The sequence below is a fragment of the Prionailurus bengalensis genome, chromosome A2, assembly GCF_016509475.1.
Source record: "Prionailurus bengalensis isolate Pbe53 chromosome A2, Fcat_Pben_1.1_paternal_pri, whole genome shotgun sequence".
In the NCBI taxonomy this organism is placed as follows: Eukaryota; Metazoa; Chordata; class Mammalia; order Carnivora; family Felidae; genus Prionailurus; species Prionailurus bengalensis.
In genome coordinates this window covers 7255399-7271604 of record NC_057348.1, presented here as the reverse complement: position 1 = coordinate 7271604, position 16206 = coordinate 7255399, and the positions used below count along the sequence as shown (strand labels likewise).

The following is a 16206-nucleotide window of genomic DNA, read 5'->3' as shown; positions in this document are numbered from 1 at the left end:
AACGACAAGGACAACGACCGTGGAGTCTCCAGGACGTGCAGGGAGGCCGGCAGGAAACCATTTACTGAGGATGTGGGGTTGAGCCCATTGGCGCCCTGCCACCGCCCCAGGGAGCTGGGCCCCGCCCCCCACCCCCGGCTCGGTCCCCACCCCCGCCTCGGTCCCCACCCCGCCCCGCGCAGGGTCCCGCCCCCCGCCCGTAGCCGCGCCCCCAAACCTGGTTCCTGCCCCAGCCTCGTCCTCCGGGGGGGATCCAGGCCTCAGGCCCAGCGCGAAGCCCACGCCCGAGGGAAGCCCAGTTCCGCCGTCTGAGGGGGAAGCCCCGCCCCCCGGTTCCCGGCAGGAAGCGGAAGTGGTGTCACGCGCTCGCCGGACTTTCTTCGCCTGCTGCTTCGCGCAGTATTGAGCACGTTGGGCTGCTGGTGGTTGGACGTGGGCCGGCTGTGGTGGGGAAGGCGTGAAGGGAGGCAGGACGTGGGAGTCCAAGGCCGGTTTTAGTCGGGGTCGGCGATGGTCCTGCTTAACGGCCGGGCCGCGCGGCTCGCATCCGCCTAGGCCGCCCGACAGGCCGCTGAGGCCGGCGGTTCTGGCGCGGAGCCGCTGTGGTCCTGCTGGGAGGGCGCGTGCGCGGGGTGTTCGTGGCCACTGTGTTCGCCTGTCCTGCAGTGTGCAAGCGGCCTTTGTGACTTTTGTCCCAAAGGAAAAGAGTTTTCTGCTGCTGGGAGTGGCCCAGACTCCGCCGCGTTACTCGCAGCCTCAGGGACCCGGCCGGTGAGCGTTCTGGAAAGTTGGTTCAGCGGGGCCTGTGTTTCCTTTCGGTGGGGAAGAGGCAGTTTTATCTGAGAATGTGGCTTTGTCTGCGCTCGTCTTTTCTTCGGGACACACTGTCTTAGGCAGGTGATATGCTTTCTCGGATGTGGGTAGTGTGCATGTTTCAGTACCTAGTTATTCACACGTGCTCCACTGGTCTTTGTACTAAAGAGAAACCGTTTTCACGTCGTTTTTCCTGAGACCCTCCTGAGCCTGTTCATTCCCACCAAGTGGCAAGCCAGGGACTCCGGGAGAAAAGAATGGAGGCGTGAATACTCCATTTTCAGAATAACTGGATTTCCCATTAACAGGGCATTTGGACTAAGTTTTTTTCCCATTTTTTGCGTAAAATCTTAAACCTAAAGGAAATGTAAGCAACTGTTGCTGTGAATGTGCACCGAAGCAGATTCACCCATTTTCGCATTTTGCGTGGTTGCGCTCTTTGGATAAAGAAATGTATTTTTTAGCGGATTGTTTGCGAGTAAATAGGAAATAAATTGTAGACATGATACATGACCTTTAAATACTCGGTAATGCATGTTTTAAGGATGAGGTTTTACTACTGAAATCATAATACAGTGATTCAGCCACGAAAATTAAAAATGTTATGCAATATGTACTGTATAAAAAGTAAAATTTTCCACTTTACCTCAGAATATGTTTTGGATCTCGGATGTATTCAAGGTTTATATATGACAACTGTTTGTCTCTTAGGCTCTGCTAACCTGCGGCAGAGCCATTGTTTCTTCATGATACTGACTTGGAAGCCTCACACGCTCTTTGCGAAACTCAGAGTTTCTGAGATCCCGATGTTTCCGTGCTGTCTTTATTTAATTTTTTTAAATGTTTTTTTTTTGAGAAAGAGACAGAGTGTGAGCGGGGGAGGGGCAGAGAGAGAGAGGGACAGAGATTCCCAAGCGGGCTCTGAGCTGACAGCAGAGAGCCCACTGTGGGGCTCAAACTCACAAACAGTGAGACCATGACTGGAGCTGAAGTCTGCCTTTTTATTTTTTTAATTTATTTTTATTTTTAATTTTTTTAATTTTCGATAGAGTGGGCGCGAGTGGGGTAGGTCCAGAGAGATAGGGGAACAGAGGTCCAAAGCGGGCTCCCTGCTGACAGTAGAGAGCCTGATACAGGGCTGGAACTCAGAAACTGGAATCATGACCTGAGCTGACGTCAGACGCTGAACGGACTAAGCCACTCAACACCCCTGTCCTCCCAAATCCCTGCTTAACCGACTGAGTCACCCCAGGTGCCTTGCATGCTGTCTTTATTTTCTGTAATTTCATACACTGATAAGTGAGTCCAGTAACCAGGCTTGCCAACTTTTTGTCTGAAAAGGCCCAGGTAGTAATGTAGCTAAAGTGCTGAAAATACAGGGTCATATAAGAAAAATGCCAGGTAAAGGTTAGTGAGTAACTGCAGGTGGGCTGTGAAGATCAGGTCCATTACTGTCTTGGAGTCCATCATGCAGGGTCTTGTGGCTCAGGCAGTACCTCTTGCCGAAGGGGGAAGTTTAGGTTTCCATCAGGGGATCGTTTGGCCACATGGTCTTTTGTCTGAGTTCAGAGAGAACCTGGAAAGAAGACCTTAATCAGTTAGAAAGTTTGAGGTTAACGTGGAGGTGGCTGAAGTCCTCTTGCATTGAGTACATTCTGCTTTGCTGGCCATCCGGCCTGGAATTCTTCAGCTCTGTCTTTGTAGTTGCACAAGCAACCATACCCCTTACTAAACAAATGTGTGTGGTTTTGTCTAGTAAAAGTTCATTTGCACAGTAAAAATTTAAAAAAAAAAAAAGGGGGGGGTGCCTGGGTTGCTCAGTCTGTTGAGTGTCTGACTTCGCTCAGGTCATGATGTCACCACTTGTGAGTTCGAGCCCCACGTCAGGCTCTGTGCTGACAGCTTGGAGCCTGGAGTCTGCTTGGGATTCTGTGTTTCCCTCTCCCTCTGCCCTAACCCACTCGCGTTTTGTCTCTGTCTCTCTCAAAAATAAATAAACATTAAAAAAACAAAACTTCATTTGCAGAAACAGGCCTGTCAGTTTTAGTTTCCGAACTTCAGTTTCAGAGGCTTCAAAATCTGTCACAAACTATTTTGTGGGTGATGTGTACCTAATTATATTGCGTAAGGAGTTTTAAACGTACATCAAGTGTCATTTGATCTCCATCACAGTCCATTTGTAAAGTACTCCTCAAATTTAGTCACAGTCTCATGAAAATATTTTACCTAAAAATTAATGTTACCCTGTAATAGCTTGTATAGTAATCAAAATGGGAAGGATGCAGCAGAAGTGAAAGCCTAGTTTATGCAAATAAATACATGGACACAAATAAACAGATACAAGCATAGACAAAATATGTCAACCCAGTACAGTTTAGGTTTAGTTTAGGTTTCTGGAATTGGTCTCGAGGTGATCGTAGGTGTCCATGGTTTATTTCTTCAAAGCCAATCCTCTATTTCCCAGTCCTTGGGCAAACTGGATGTTGGTGTTAGTCTTTGCAGTTCCCTCAGCAGTGTCGGTATTATTCCTGGGTGATTATGTCCAGTGGTGGGGAGTTCCAGGATCCTCCTTTTAACTTTGCTTACTGTAATGGCCCTTACCCTATGTGTCGAAGATAAGGGAATTCTGCCAGTTGGCAAGAGTGTCTATATTGCAGATACATTTAGATGCTATAGCTGGGTTTAATCTGAGTTCATTGGACTTTTTATTTTTATTAAAAAAGAAATTTTTTTACTGTATATTTTTGAGAAGGGGGGGAGACACAGAATCCGAAGCAGGCCCTAGGCTCTGAGCTGTCAGCATACAGCCTGATGTGGGGCTTGAACCCACAGACTGAGATACGTGAGCCGAAGTTGGATGCTTAACCGACTGAGCCACCCAGGCGCCCCTGGAGTTAAGACTTTTTAAAAAACTACTGTGCTACGGGTGCAGAGCCCTACTTGGGGCTTGAACCCACAAAACTGTGAGATCATGACCTGAGCTTCTAAAAGCAAGAATCGGATGCTTAACCATCCAGGTACCCCACTCCTTGATTTGTTGATATACATTGGAAGAGTAACAGATACAAACAACTCACAGACCCTACAGGTGATGGAGAGTAATAGGGAAGTTCACATTTGTATAGGGCCTTTCACCCCAAGACTGGGTCAGACCTTATTGTCAGTGATATCATTGCAGTCAATTGGTTGTAAAGAAGTTTGCTGGGTAGCCTGGGGCAGAGGTAGTTGGCACAATGGGCAAGCATTTGAAAACCTCTGGATTACGGTCAAGCCATGACTGGTGAGCAGATGAGTGGAGGGAACCATGGGTGACAACAGGTATAAGAAGCAGCACCCGAGTATCCACATTAGGGGGTCTGTGGGGAAGAAGTTTACAGACATGCCCTAGCTGGTGGGTGAGTGCTCAGAAGCATGAGACCCCACACTCATATTAGAGTACTTAACTACATCTCCTAAAACCTGGGATATATATTTTGTCAGGGACTGTTATTTCAATGTAATCTAGATAGATGTACTGTGTTTTTTATAAATTAAACATTTTTTTTATTAAATGAGCCTCCACACCTACCTTGGGGCTTGAGCTCATGACCCTGTGATCCAGAGTTGTGTGCCCTGTTGACTGAGCCAGCCAGGTGCTCCTAGTTAGATGTGCTTTGAGTGACGTAGGGACTCTGGTCTTGGTCTGTCAGTCAGCAATCACTTGGTGCCCTCACTGAACCAGGGCCTATGTCACGTATTGGAAAATAAAGGGCATCTTTGATACCCAAAGAGCTCTCCAAAAGAAAATGGATCTCCATGTCAGACAGCATTGTCATAGATCATTACTACACATAGAGTTCTTTACGGTAGGTGATTCAATATCTCTAATGTGATTCAATTTCAAAATTTGTATGTACCCAATAATATTGTTGCACAAGGTATAAACCAGTGCTTGACAGAAACATAAGAAGAAGTGGACAAGTCCAAAATTCACTGGGAGATTTAAGAATGTTTTTCCCTTATTGTTTCTTTAAATAGAAAAGTCAGCATATATATTTGTAAACGTTTTACAAACTGAGTAACCTATCTAGGAACTGATAGAAACTGAAAGAAATCAGAAACAGATTGTCTGGAATTAGGGTGAGGGAGTGAACTAGAAGGCTGAAGAGGGCTTTTCAGGGAGACGAGTATGTTTGTGTTTTTAGAAGTTCAATATGCTGTCCATTCTCTATTTTTTTAAGACTGTGATAAGGTGAGTAACTACAGTTGTTAGAGCTCATCCAGAAAATACTTAAGATCTACACTTTTTAAAAAAAAAATTTTTTTTAATGTTTATTTATCTTTGAGACAGAGAGAGACACAGCATGAACGGGGGAGTGGCAGAGAGAGAGGGAGACACAGAATTGGAAGCAGGCTCCAGGCTCTGAGCCATCAGCCCAGAGCCTGACGCGGGGCTCAAACCCGCGGACCACGAGATCGTGACCTGAGCTGAAGACGGACGCTCAACCGACTGAGCCACCCAGGTGCCCCAAGATCTACACTTTTTTTTTGTTTTTAATTTTTTTTTTTTCAACGTTTATTTATTTTTGGGACAGAGAGAGACAGAGCATGAACGGGGGAGGGGCAGAGAGAGAGGGAGACACAGAATCGGAAACAGGCTCCAGGCTCTGAGCCATCAGCCCAGAGCCCGACGCGGGGCTCGAACTCACGGACCGCGAGATCGTGACCTGGCTGAAGTCGGAGGCTTAACCGACTGCGCCACCCAGGTGCCCCAAGATCTACACTTTTGATTGCATAGCACTTACATCTCCATCAGAAAAGGAAACAAAACCAAATGGAAAAATGTTTGTGCACATGCTACAAAAGTAAACACATTTGTGGGCTTATTCAGCTCAAAGGCCCCATTTTGAGACCTCTAGGAGTAAGTGCAATCTATACTAGCATTTGAGATGCAGTGTTTGTGACAGCTTGTTATTTTCAGGGTTCTGGTCTTTTCACCTGTAGAATAAGAATTCTTGGAAAAAAAGATTTTTGGGTCATGAGGGTTGATTTCATTTATGGTAAAGAAACTGGAACTTCTAGTGTTTACCATCATTTGGATTCAGTTTTGTAGATCAGCATTTGGGCTGCTGTTCTGTGTTTAATTTATTGAAAAGTCATTAATTTTTGTAAGTTCATTTATTTATCATGTGCACACGTGTGGGAGGGGTAGAGAGAGAGAGTGGGGGAGAGACCATCCCAAGGAGGCTCCACACTGTCAGCGTGGAGCCTGATGCCGTCTCGAGCCAATGAACCGTGAGATCATGACCTGAGCTGAAATCAAGAGTAGGATCCTTAACTGACTGAGCTACCCTGGTGCCCCAAAAGTCATTAGTCTTTAACATAGGAGTTATCGTTTGAACTGTATCAGGTTAAAAGATATTAAAGTGAGAAGGAAGCCTTATGATTCTTTTTAATGTTTTATTTTTGAGAGAGACAGAGAGAGCACAAGTAGGGGAGGGGCAGAGAGAGAGGGAGACATAGAATCTGAAGCAGGCTCCAGCTAAGCTCAGAGCCTGACGCAGGGCTCGAACTCAAGAGCTGTGAGATCATGATCTGAGCTGAAGTCGGATACTTAGCCAACTGAGCCACCCAGGCAAGAAGGAAGCCTTATTAACAATGGAGTAAATATAAAAACCTGGTGAGAAGTGATAATACAAAAAGAAGGTTTTCTGGGAAGACTCCTAAAATAGACCAGTGTGAAACACAGACTGATTTGGCATTGCTCCTTTCCAGGGTAAGGGGAAGTGGGCAAACCTTAACTGAACTAAGTCTCAGTCAAGACCCGTTGAAGCTGCTGAATACTTGAAATGTCTTCTGAGTCTTTAAAATCCTTCCATAATTATTTTTCATATATTTTTGGGTCCTGTTTAGAACAGCCTATGGTTTTTTTCTTTTTCTGTCTTTACCTTGCCCAAGAAGCAATCCAAAATATTCATGTATACCTTTGTGCTTGTATATAGGATAGTCTTTATTTTCTCACCTATTTGAGTTTTTCCTCCATAAGCTCTGATGAATGGATGTATCCATTAATAATTGAGTATCTTGTCCCTTAGGAATGTTGGGTCATTAAATCCTGGGACATTTTTTGTATATTTCACTGTTTTCTACTTAGTGCCTAGCACAGGACCACAATTATCATAATTGTTTGTGGAAAGAATGAAAGAATAAACCTATTATGATAACTTAAAAAAGGAGGTTCAGGGCTCCAAGCCACTGTAAGCTCCATCAACCAAAGCTCAAGGTATTAACTAAATAAAACACTTCATTTTTCTCTTCTATATAATGTCCAGCAGTATTCTAGGCTAATGCTAGCCAATGGACATATGACCTGCAGGCCATGTATATGATTAAAGCTTTTCTGTACATGAAATAAACAAAAAGAGATCATACGTAATAATGTACTTTATCCCATCTATTCCAAATATTTCAGCATGTAACCCATATAAGAATTGAAGGTTTTTTTTTTTAAATTTTCTTCATTTTTTTTTTTTTAATGTTTATTCATTTTTTAGAGACAGACAGCACCATCAGGGGAGGGGCAGAGAGGGAGACACAGAATCTGAAGCAGACTCCGGGCTCTGAGCTGTTGGCACAGAGCCTGCTGCAGGGCTCGAACCCACAAGTAGTGAGATTGTGACCTGAGCTGAAGTTGGACACTTAACTGACCGAGCCACTCAGGCACCGCTAAAATGGAAGTATCTTAAATTCTTTAAGTCATAGTAAGATTTCAAAATTCACTGGACATAAAATTTTCATGACATGTACTTTGTATGTGCATGTAATAAATACAGTTGAGAATGTAGATGTATTTAAGTTTACCTAAACAAAATTTAAAATCCTGTTTTACTAACTGCATATCAGGTACTCAATAGCGTATGCGACTGGTGGCTACTAAACTGGACAGTGCAGGTCTAGATTGACAACTGATCATATTTGCGAATGAGAACCTCAGATCACACATTTGAGACAAGCCTGTCTGCATTCAATTCTGGATTTCTTTTTCCTAATTGGAGGGTGGTGGACCAATGATTAGTGTTCTATGAATCTAGCTTTATCAGCTATTAAGTAGGGCTAGTGATATCTATTGAAATGGGTTGTTATGCTAATTAAGTGAGCTGGTATACATAAAGTTAGTGAGACAGATATCTGTCACATACTGATTTGCAGTGAATGGTAATTGATATTAGTGACTTTCATGCCATAGATTATACCATTTTCAGTAATTTCCCACATACCACCTTCAGAGAGACAGCTAATGTGTGATGTTTGATGATGGATTGGCAATGCTTGCTGATTAATGATTGGTATGAAAAGGACTGTGGGTATCCCAATGTCAAGAATAATGAAGATTGTCATATTCACCTAGATTCATAAGTTGTACTGAAGTGATCAAATTTCCCAGTAGGTAGACTTCACCGTCACTCTCCCAGGATGGCAACCATTGACTTGACCCATGGTAAGTCATTATTGATTCTCATTTCCAGAGAATTCTAAAGGTCATCCCCACACAACCTGGAGTCCAACAACCTGGTCCTAAAATAGTCATACTGCTGTTCTTTTAGAAAGAGCTGAAATATGCCAGAGAATGCTATTATCTAAGTCAGCTTCCTTGTGTGTGTGTTGGGAATTGTTGGTACATAATCTCATTGATGAGTTTTATTATTTTGGGCAAATAAAGAACCAAATGTTTTAGGGGTTAAGTTTCCATACCTGTAAAATAAGACCATGACCTCTTTCTTCATGGGTAGCATGTCTAGCAAGTCCCTTTTCTGGCTCCAGGTGACGCAGGGCTATTGTATTTTATGGCAGTAGTGTGTGTTTCTGTGAGATTTCTCATGCAGGGATATATGGGGATCTTAAATTAGGATGGAATGATTTTCAGGTGGGTGATTCTGGGAACTAGGGTCAATTCTGTATTCTGAAGTATCCTTTCCTTTCCCCAAGATCTTCTTTCTAGGAATCCTTTCTCCCATCCTGAGGAAAACACAGAGGTAGAAGGGATGGTGGCTGTCAGGCCGAAAAATTATAATCAGGTAATAAAAAAGCGTATCAGTCAACAGAAAGCCATATTTACATCCACCAGGTGAACACATTGTTTCTAGGCACACCTGTGTCCTGAGCTTCCTAAAGCAAATAAACTGCAGACAAGGACTGAGTTCCCAGATGAATTTCCTCTGGAAGTAGAAACTCTCCTATCAAAAAGGGATTACCCTGAAAAAATTCTGGTATTTCGGTAATCAATCCGGAAGCTCATGGATTCCAAATGCAGGCTTCCGCCTTGCTGTGAGCTCTGACATGACAGTATAAGTGTCCTTTTCTCAAAGAATTCAGTTATTCTGTGCTGTTTATGAAGGAACTGTAGCATGCTCAGGAGTGTGTCATAGTAGAGGAAACTGTGAAGACCTACTACTGTGGTTAAGCTGACATAAGGTCTTGTTTATTTTTTTATTTTTTATTAAAAAAAAATTTTTTTTTTTATGTTTTATTTATTTTTGAGACAGGGAGAGACAGCATGAACAGGGGAGGGTCAGAGAGAGGGAGACACAGAATCTGAAACAGGCTCCAGGCTCTGAGCCATCACCACAGAGCCCGACGCGGGGCCCGAACTCACGGACCGCGAGATCATGACCTGAGCCCAAGTCAGCCGCTTAACCGACTGAGCCACCCAGGCGCCCCTTAATGTCACCTTTTTTTTTTTTTTTTCAACGTTTATTTATTTTTGGGACAGAGAGAGACAGAGCATGAATGGGGGAGGGGCAGAGAGAGAGGGAAATACAGAATCAGAAACAGGCTCCAGACTCTGAGCCATCAGCCCAGAGCCCGACACGGGGCTCGAACTCCCGGACCGCGAGATCGTGACCTGGCTGAAGTCGGACGCTTAACCGACTGCGCCACCCAGGCGCCCCTAATGTCACCTTTTAAACAAGACCTTATGGGGCGCCTGGGTGGCTCAGTCGGTTAAGCGGCTGACTTGGGCTCAGGTCATGATCTCGCGGTCCGTGAGTTCGGGCCCCGCGTCGGGCTCTGTGGTGACGGCTCAGAGCCTGGAGCCTGTTTCAGATTCCGTGTCTCCCTCTCTCTGACCCTCCCCCATTCATGCTTTGTCTCTCTCTGTCTCAAAAATAAACGTTAAAAGAAAATTTAAAAAAAAACTAAAAATAATAAAAAAATTAAAAAAATAAATAAAAGGTGACATTAAAACCATATGAGTGGAGAGGAGCAGTGAGTGAGTCTAGATTGAGAGAAGAGTACCTAGGACCACAGAACCATGGGAGGATAATGAGAAACCTCATAACCCTGCATCGGTATTGAGTCTCCTGTCCTCATTCTCCCATGAATGTTGGCGGAGATGTTTCTTGTCTCAAGCCAATCCCGGTGTGATGGTTTAGATTGCAGTGACCTTTGACGACGCAGTGACCTTTGACGACGTGGCATTGGACTTCACCCAGGAGGAGTGGATATTACTGGACCTTGCTCAGAGAAACCTATACAGAAACGTGATGCTGGAGAACTACCAGAACCTGGTCACAGTAGGTAAGGCTGCCAACATTCCTTGTAACATCTTTAGGAACAAATTTGTACTATGTATTTTTGGCGTTCCAGCCTTGGTGATGCCTAATCTGAAACATAATTGGAAATAAGAGATGCATAGTGCCTGCACTAATGGGTTGTAATCTTTAATGGGTTTTCCATAAATGTGGCATTAGGGCCAACAGTAACTAACACTATCATTGTTAGGAATTTACATTGTCAGACCCCGGGTTTTGTTTTTAACATATATTTTTTTAATGTTTATTTATTTTTGAGAGAGAGACACACAGCACAAGCTGGGGAGGGGCAGAGAGAGGGACACACAGAATCGGAAGCAGGCTCCAGACTCCGAGCTGTTAGCACAGAACCTGACGTGGGGCTCGAACTCATAGACCACAAGATCATGACCTGAGCTGAAGTTTGGACGCTTAACTGACTGAGCCACCCAGACGCCCCAAATCAGACCCTACTTTTGACATTCTGAATTATAAAGCTGGTGCTGTTGCCCTGTCTTCTATGTTCAATAAGCCATCCTGATGATTACGACACACTCCAGCATTTGAGTACTATAGCTTTAGTGCTTTCCCCATCAAAAGGAAGGTCTCCTTTCCTCACCTCCTTTATTTGCTGTTTGGATAAATGTCTATGTGCTCTGTAAATGTGTACATACCTTTGGGTTAGGCTTTCAGAGTCAGAGGTAAGTAATCTTTTGATTTGCTTTTCTAGTCCTTTTGAAATGATTTTACTGTTTTCATCAGAAGCTTTGTCATTTCTTACACAGTCCTCTTCTATTAATGTACCTTTCCCCCTGGACAGGATATCAACAGTCAAAACCCAGCCTAGTAGCTAGGTTGGAACAAGAAGAGTTGAGGACAGTGGAGAAAGGAGTTTTCCCAGGTGAGTGTTGTGACAGATATCGCTGGTGAATGAGAAGAATGTCACTAGTCAGTCTGAAATATGGCATACTCGCAATGTGTAAAATTTAAGATTCATTTTGTCTCATAGTGCTGAAACCATTTGTCTCTGATGTTTTTGCGTATCCTTAACTTCCTTCCCTCTTTTACTTAAGCTTTCTATGATGTCACAAAGTGACCTGTTTCTTCTTTAAGATATCATTTTGGTAAACTTAGTTGTCCAGAGGTTTCCTACTTTTCTACCTTGATAATAGTCTGTTTTTGCTCACGATATTTAATTTTCCAAAAATTATTTTTTAGCAGACCACCACAGTTTGACCATCTGCACTTAGTGCCAAATTTTCCCATAGACAAACTGCTGAAATCTTTTTTCTTTATTGTTTTATCAACACTTTTTTTAAATGTTTATTTATTTTGAGAGAGAGAGAATCCCAAGCAGGCTCCACCTGTTGGCATGGAGCCTGACATGGGGCTCAATCTCAAAACCGTGAGGTCATGACCTGAGCCAAAATCAAGAATCAGATGCTAAACTGACTGATCTACCCATGTGCCCCCTTTTTCACAGTTTTTAATATGAAAGTAAAGAAAACTGAGTCTTATCTTTTTTTAATTGTTTAACCTATCATTTGTTTCTGCAAATGCTTACATTTGTTTTACTTTAGAATGGCAAACTCAACATCAAAGCAAAGAGTCACCATCTCTCCAGGATTTGGGGGAAGGAAGAACAGCCAGAGAAATTCAAAAAGTAAGGTTGAGTTGTGATATCTCCTATTTTTCCACATTAAAAAAAAGATTGGTAGTTTTGTTTTAAAATCAGTGCAAGTAGGAGGTATTTGAGACAAGTGGCATTCATCCAAGAGAAGGCAATTCAGAGATACTCGATTATGATTTGGGAGGATAATCCAAACCTGTCTTGGAAGTTGTTGCTTCCTAGATCCCACAAGTACAAGTTTCCGCATATATAAGAGGGATTGAGTCTAAACATTTTCGTGCAATTTTAATGGAATGTTTCTAAGAGCAGAGTAGATGGCATCGGTTTTTGTCAGAGGAGTTCCCTCATTTAACTTGAAGGCATTCAGCAGGAGCTGTGTTTATGTAATGAAAATGGGAAGAATCATCATGTTTTTAGCTTTATAAGTGTGAAATCTGTAATGAATCTGAAAATCTGATCATCAACTTTCATCTGTTTATCAACAGGAAAGGACCCACCAGGGAGCAGAGCTCTCCGAGTATGAGCAAAGTGGGAAAATCTTAAGCCAACACTTACTCCTTAAGACACACATGAGAACGGAAAATAGAGAGAACACTTTTGAGCATACTCAGTATGCCAACAGCTTCCGTCCTCTGCAAAAGGAAAGCTCTACGAGAGAGAAGCTTTCTGAATTGAGTCAGGGTGGTAAAGCCTTCCACCTGACTCCATACAGCATGTATGAGAGAACCAGTCTGGCAGAGAAGCCTTCTGAAAATAGTGGCTGTGGGATGACGTTCATTAGTCATTCCCACTTTCAGACACAGGGGAGAAGTCACGGTGGAGGAGACCTCGATGAATGGATGCTTCCATTTCCAGGGATCTCAGTTCCCTCAGCAGGTCACCCTGTGTATATGCAAATGCACACGGTCAGAGACCCCTATGAATGTAGGGAGTGTGGGAAGTGTTACGCAAATGTGAAACGTCTCAATAAACACATCAGTCGATTTCACGCTGGAATAAAACCATTTGTATGTAGCGAATGTGGAAAATCTTTCTACACTTCCTCACACCTTTATATACATTTTATGATTCACACTGGAGAGAAGCCCTATGAATGTAAAGAATGCGGGAAACACTTCCAGTGGCCCTCAATGCTTCGTAATCATGTTCAAACTCACACTGGTGAGAAGCCTTATAAATGTATGATATGTGGGAAAGCCCTCAGTAGTTCCTCATATCTTAATCATCATTTGAGAATTCATACTGGAGAGAAGCCCTTTGAATGTCAGGAATGTGGGAAATGCTTTGCTTGGATTTCAGGCTTTCGTAGACATGTTCAAACTCACAGTGGTGAGAAGCCCTATAAATGTAAGGAATGCGGGAAAGCCCTCAGTAGTTCCTCAATTCTTAAAGCACATTTGAGAATTCACACTGGAGAGAGGCCATATAAATGCAAGGAATGTGGGAAAGCCTTCGTTAACTCCTCACGACTTAATGAACATTTGAGAATCCACACTGGAGAGAAACCCTATGAATGCAAGGAATGTGGGAAATCCTTCCACCTTTCTTCAAGCTTAGTTGGACATTTAACAGTTCACACTGGAGCAAAACCCTATCAATGTAAGGAATGTGGAAAAGCTTTTGCTTGGCCCTCATTCCTTAAAAAACATTTACGAACTCACAATGGATAGAAGACCTAGGAAGTGGTGAACGTGGGAAATTCCATTTGAGAACTCACACTAGAGCGAAGCCCTGTGAGTGTATGGAATGTGGGAAAGCCTACACCACTTCCACATCTGTAAATACACATTTGAAGTCCCACTGGAGACAAGTCCTTTGAATGTACACACTGACTGAAGGCCTTCACTGTTTCCTCAAGCCTAACTCAACATGTAAAAATTGACCCCAGAGAGAAACTGTGAATGTAAAGAATGTGATAAAGCCTTCACATTGTCGTCATGACTTACTAAAACGCCTAAAAATGCACAATGGATAGAAGACTTACATACATGATAAACGTGGGAAAGCCTCAGTTTTTCCAGTTCATTTCAAAAACACGAAAGAAGCCACATTGGAGGGATACTGACTGAATATGAGAAATGTGGGAAAGTCTACAGGTGTCCCATTGAATACATGGAAGAACTCCCTAACTAGATCTTGTATGAAGTTAGCAATGTTGGAAAGCAATCAGGACACCCTACAACCCACGCTGGAACAACAGTGAAGTTGTTCAATGTGTAAGAGACGTGTGGAACTCCACTAATAGGGTGGTTTTGTAGACCTGTGAACATGTGCTGCTCTACCCCCACTATTTTTGGGAATATTTTGGCTTTCTTTATTCAGCTGTCTGTGCTATGCTAGTCGAGTTTCTACACCAGGTTGCAGTCTAGACCCATGTGAGACAAGCAGTTTTAGACTTAATGCTATTCAAACCACCTGGGGTCTCTAGTTGTATGGACCTTATCTAATACTGTGAAGATGGTGACCACTTGAATTAGTTCACTGCTCATGGAATCCATCTGTATTCCCTCCTGCTGGCCCAGGTGGGTGACATGTCTCTAAATTTTCTGGAAATGCTCTTGTCCTTCTCACACTTGACCCCTTTGGGTCAGGAAAGACTTTAGGAATGGTGTGGGTATACATCCTAATTTCATGGTCCTAGAAGGAGAGCAAGACTCCCAGTAGTAGGGAAGGAAATATTGTGTTAATTTTTGGTAGCTTCCCAGTGAGAGGCTGGGAATGGAGAATGTTCTCTTTGTTCTTACATCACCACATCCTGGAAGAACAATTATGTCATTTGTGTGTGTGTTCAGGAACAACTGCATCTGGCATGTGACTTGGTTAGTTTCTCATCCTTTTGTATGCTATAAAACACAAAACCATGTGATTATGGCAGGTCCTGGTATCCTGATGTACTTGATGCATCACTGGCAGTTCTTGAAAGTGGTCTTTGGATAGAGACACAGACCATCACAACCTAGTTTCAATTTTGTGTGAACACATTCATTACACCTGTGACACTTGAGTAGCCTTTGGTTATGTTGTGGGTGGCCATGGAGGCTGCAGCTGCTTAATGTCACTTCCTATGGGGCTTAATGAAACCAGTGTAGAACATTTCGGATTAAGCTTAATGATAAATCCTGATCAGAAGTGACCTGGGCACATTTGTGGTATGTTTGTGTTTGGATGAGATTGGGTTACAGTGTGATTCTCTTGGGTATGGGTGTGGTCTTCACTGCTTTGAGTGGGTTGTGGCATATAATACATTGGCCTTCCTTAGGTGACATCATTAGTCATCTCAAAGCCTACATGTCTTACCTAACGGAACTTGTTCACGGTCAAATGAGACTAAGTCCTTGACTTCACGGTTGAGGTCAGTACTGCAGGTTGGCCTTATCTAACTACTTGGACTAGTAGTAACAGCGTTATTAAGTGCTGCATGAGATAAGTCAAACAGGTGAGCTCTGAATCTCTGGTATTAGTGGATAACAAAGTTGTATATGAAGTGGAAAAAGTGCCAGAAGTCTGTTTATTTTTCATGTTTTCTTAATGAAAAGTTCTTAGTTTTGTGAGTCAGATTTATAATTTTCTCATGTATCCAGATATTTTGTTGTACCTTGTTTATATATATATTCTGTGATCTCATATTTTTGTATTTATGTAACCCATCTGAAGTATGTTAGTGTATGGTATGACTCTATGTCTGATTGTCTCTCTTGCTTAGATATCGAAATTACCTGGACCATTTACTGAAAAGATAATCTTTCTTTTTGTCTCTATAGTGCCACTTCTGTCATTGCTTAGATTTCCATATATTTGTGTGTTTCTAAGTATGATTAATTGATTTTCCAATGTTGAACCAATCTTGTAATTATAGAAAAAACTCCATTTGGATATAATGAATTCTGTGTTTAGCCTGAATTATTTTATTTACTGGCAATTTGAGACGTCTTTTGGTATTTATTTTTGGGTAATAATGGGGTGTAGTAGTCTTTGCTGTCATTGCTCGAAACTTTTTTTTTCCTTAAGTAATCTCTGTGCCAAACTAGGGCTCAAACTCAAGACCCTGAGAGTTAGTTGAATGCTCTACCCACTGAGCAAGCCAGTCAACCCTGAAATTTTTAATGAAAATTGGCCTATTCTTTAGTAAGTGCATATACTTACTTTATGAATCTCTAAATCATTTTTGCAGATTAGAATTAGAATATTTTGTGCACTGGACTTTCAACCCATAAG

General features: G+C 42.7%; 1 protein-coding gene across 3 annotated transcripts in view; it reads left to right on the top strand.

Moving 5' to 3' along the window:
* Positions 1–15873, top strand: part of LOC122486830 (zinc finger protein 426-like) — a 32266-nt gene extending 16393 nt beyond the window's left edge. Inside the window, exons 1-7 of one of the 3 annotated variants that reach the window (XM_043586449.1) lie at positions 200–771; positions 8237–8290; positions 8779–8867; positions 10224–10368; positions 11182–11262; positions 11942–12024; positions 12477–15873. In XM_043586449.1, coding sequence (XP_043442384.1) covers positions 8266–8290; positions 8779–8867; positions 10224–10368; positions 11182–11262; positions 11942–12024; positions 12477–13661 — 1608 coding nt within the window. In that variant the 5' untranslated portion in view covers positions 200–771; positions 8237–8265 and the 3' untranslated portion in view covers positions 13662–15873. Of the gene's footprint in view, positions 1–199; positions 772–8236; positions 8291–8778; positions 8871–10223; positions 10369–11181; positions 11263–11941; positions 12025–12476 lie in introns of those variants that run through there. The other 2 variants (XM_043586450.1, XM_043586451.1) reach the window with 2 other exon arrangements.
* The last annotated feature ends 333 nt before the right edge of the window (positions 15874–16206 follow it).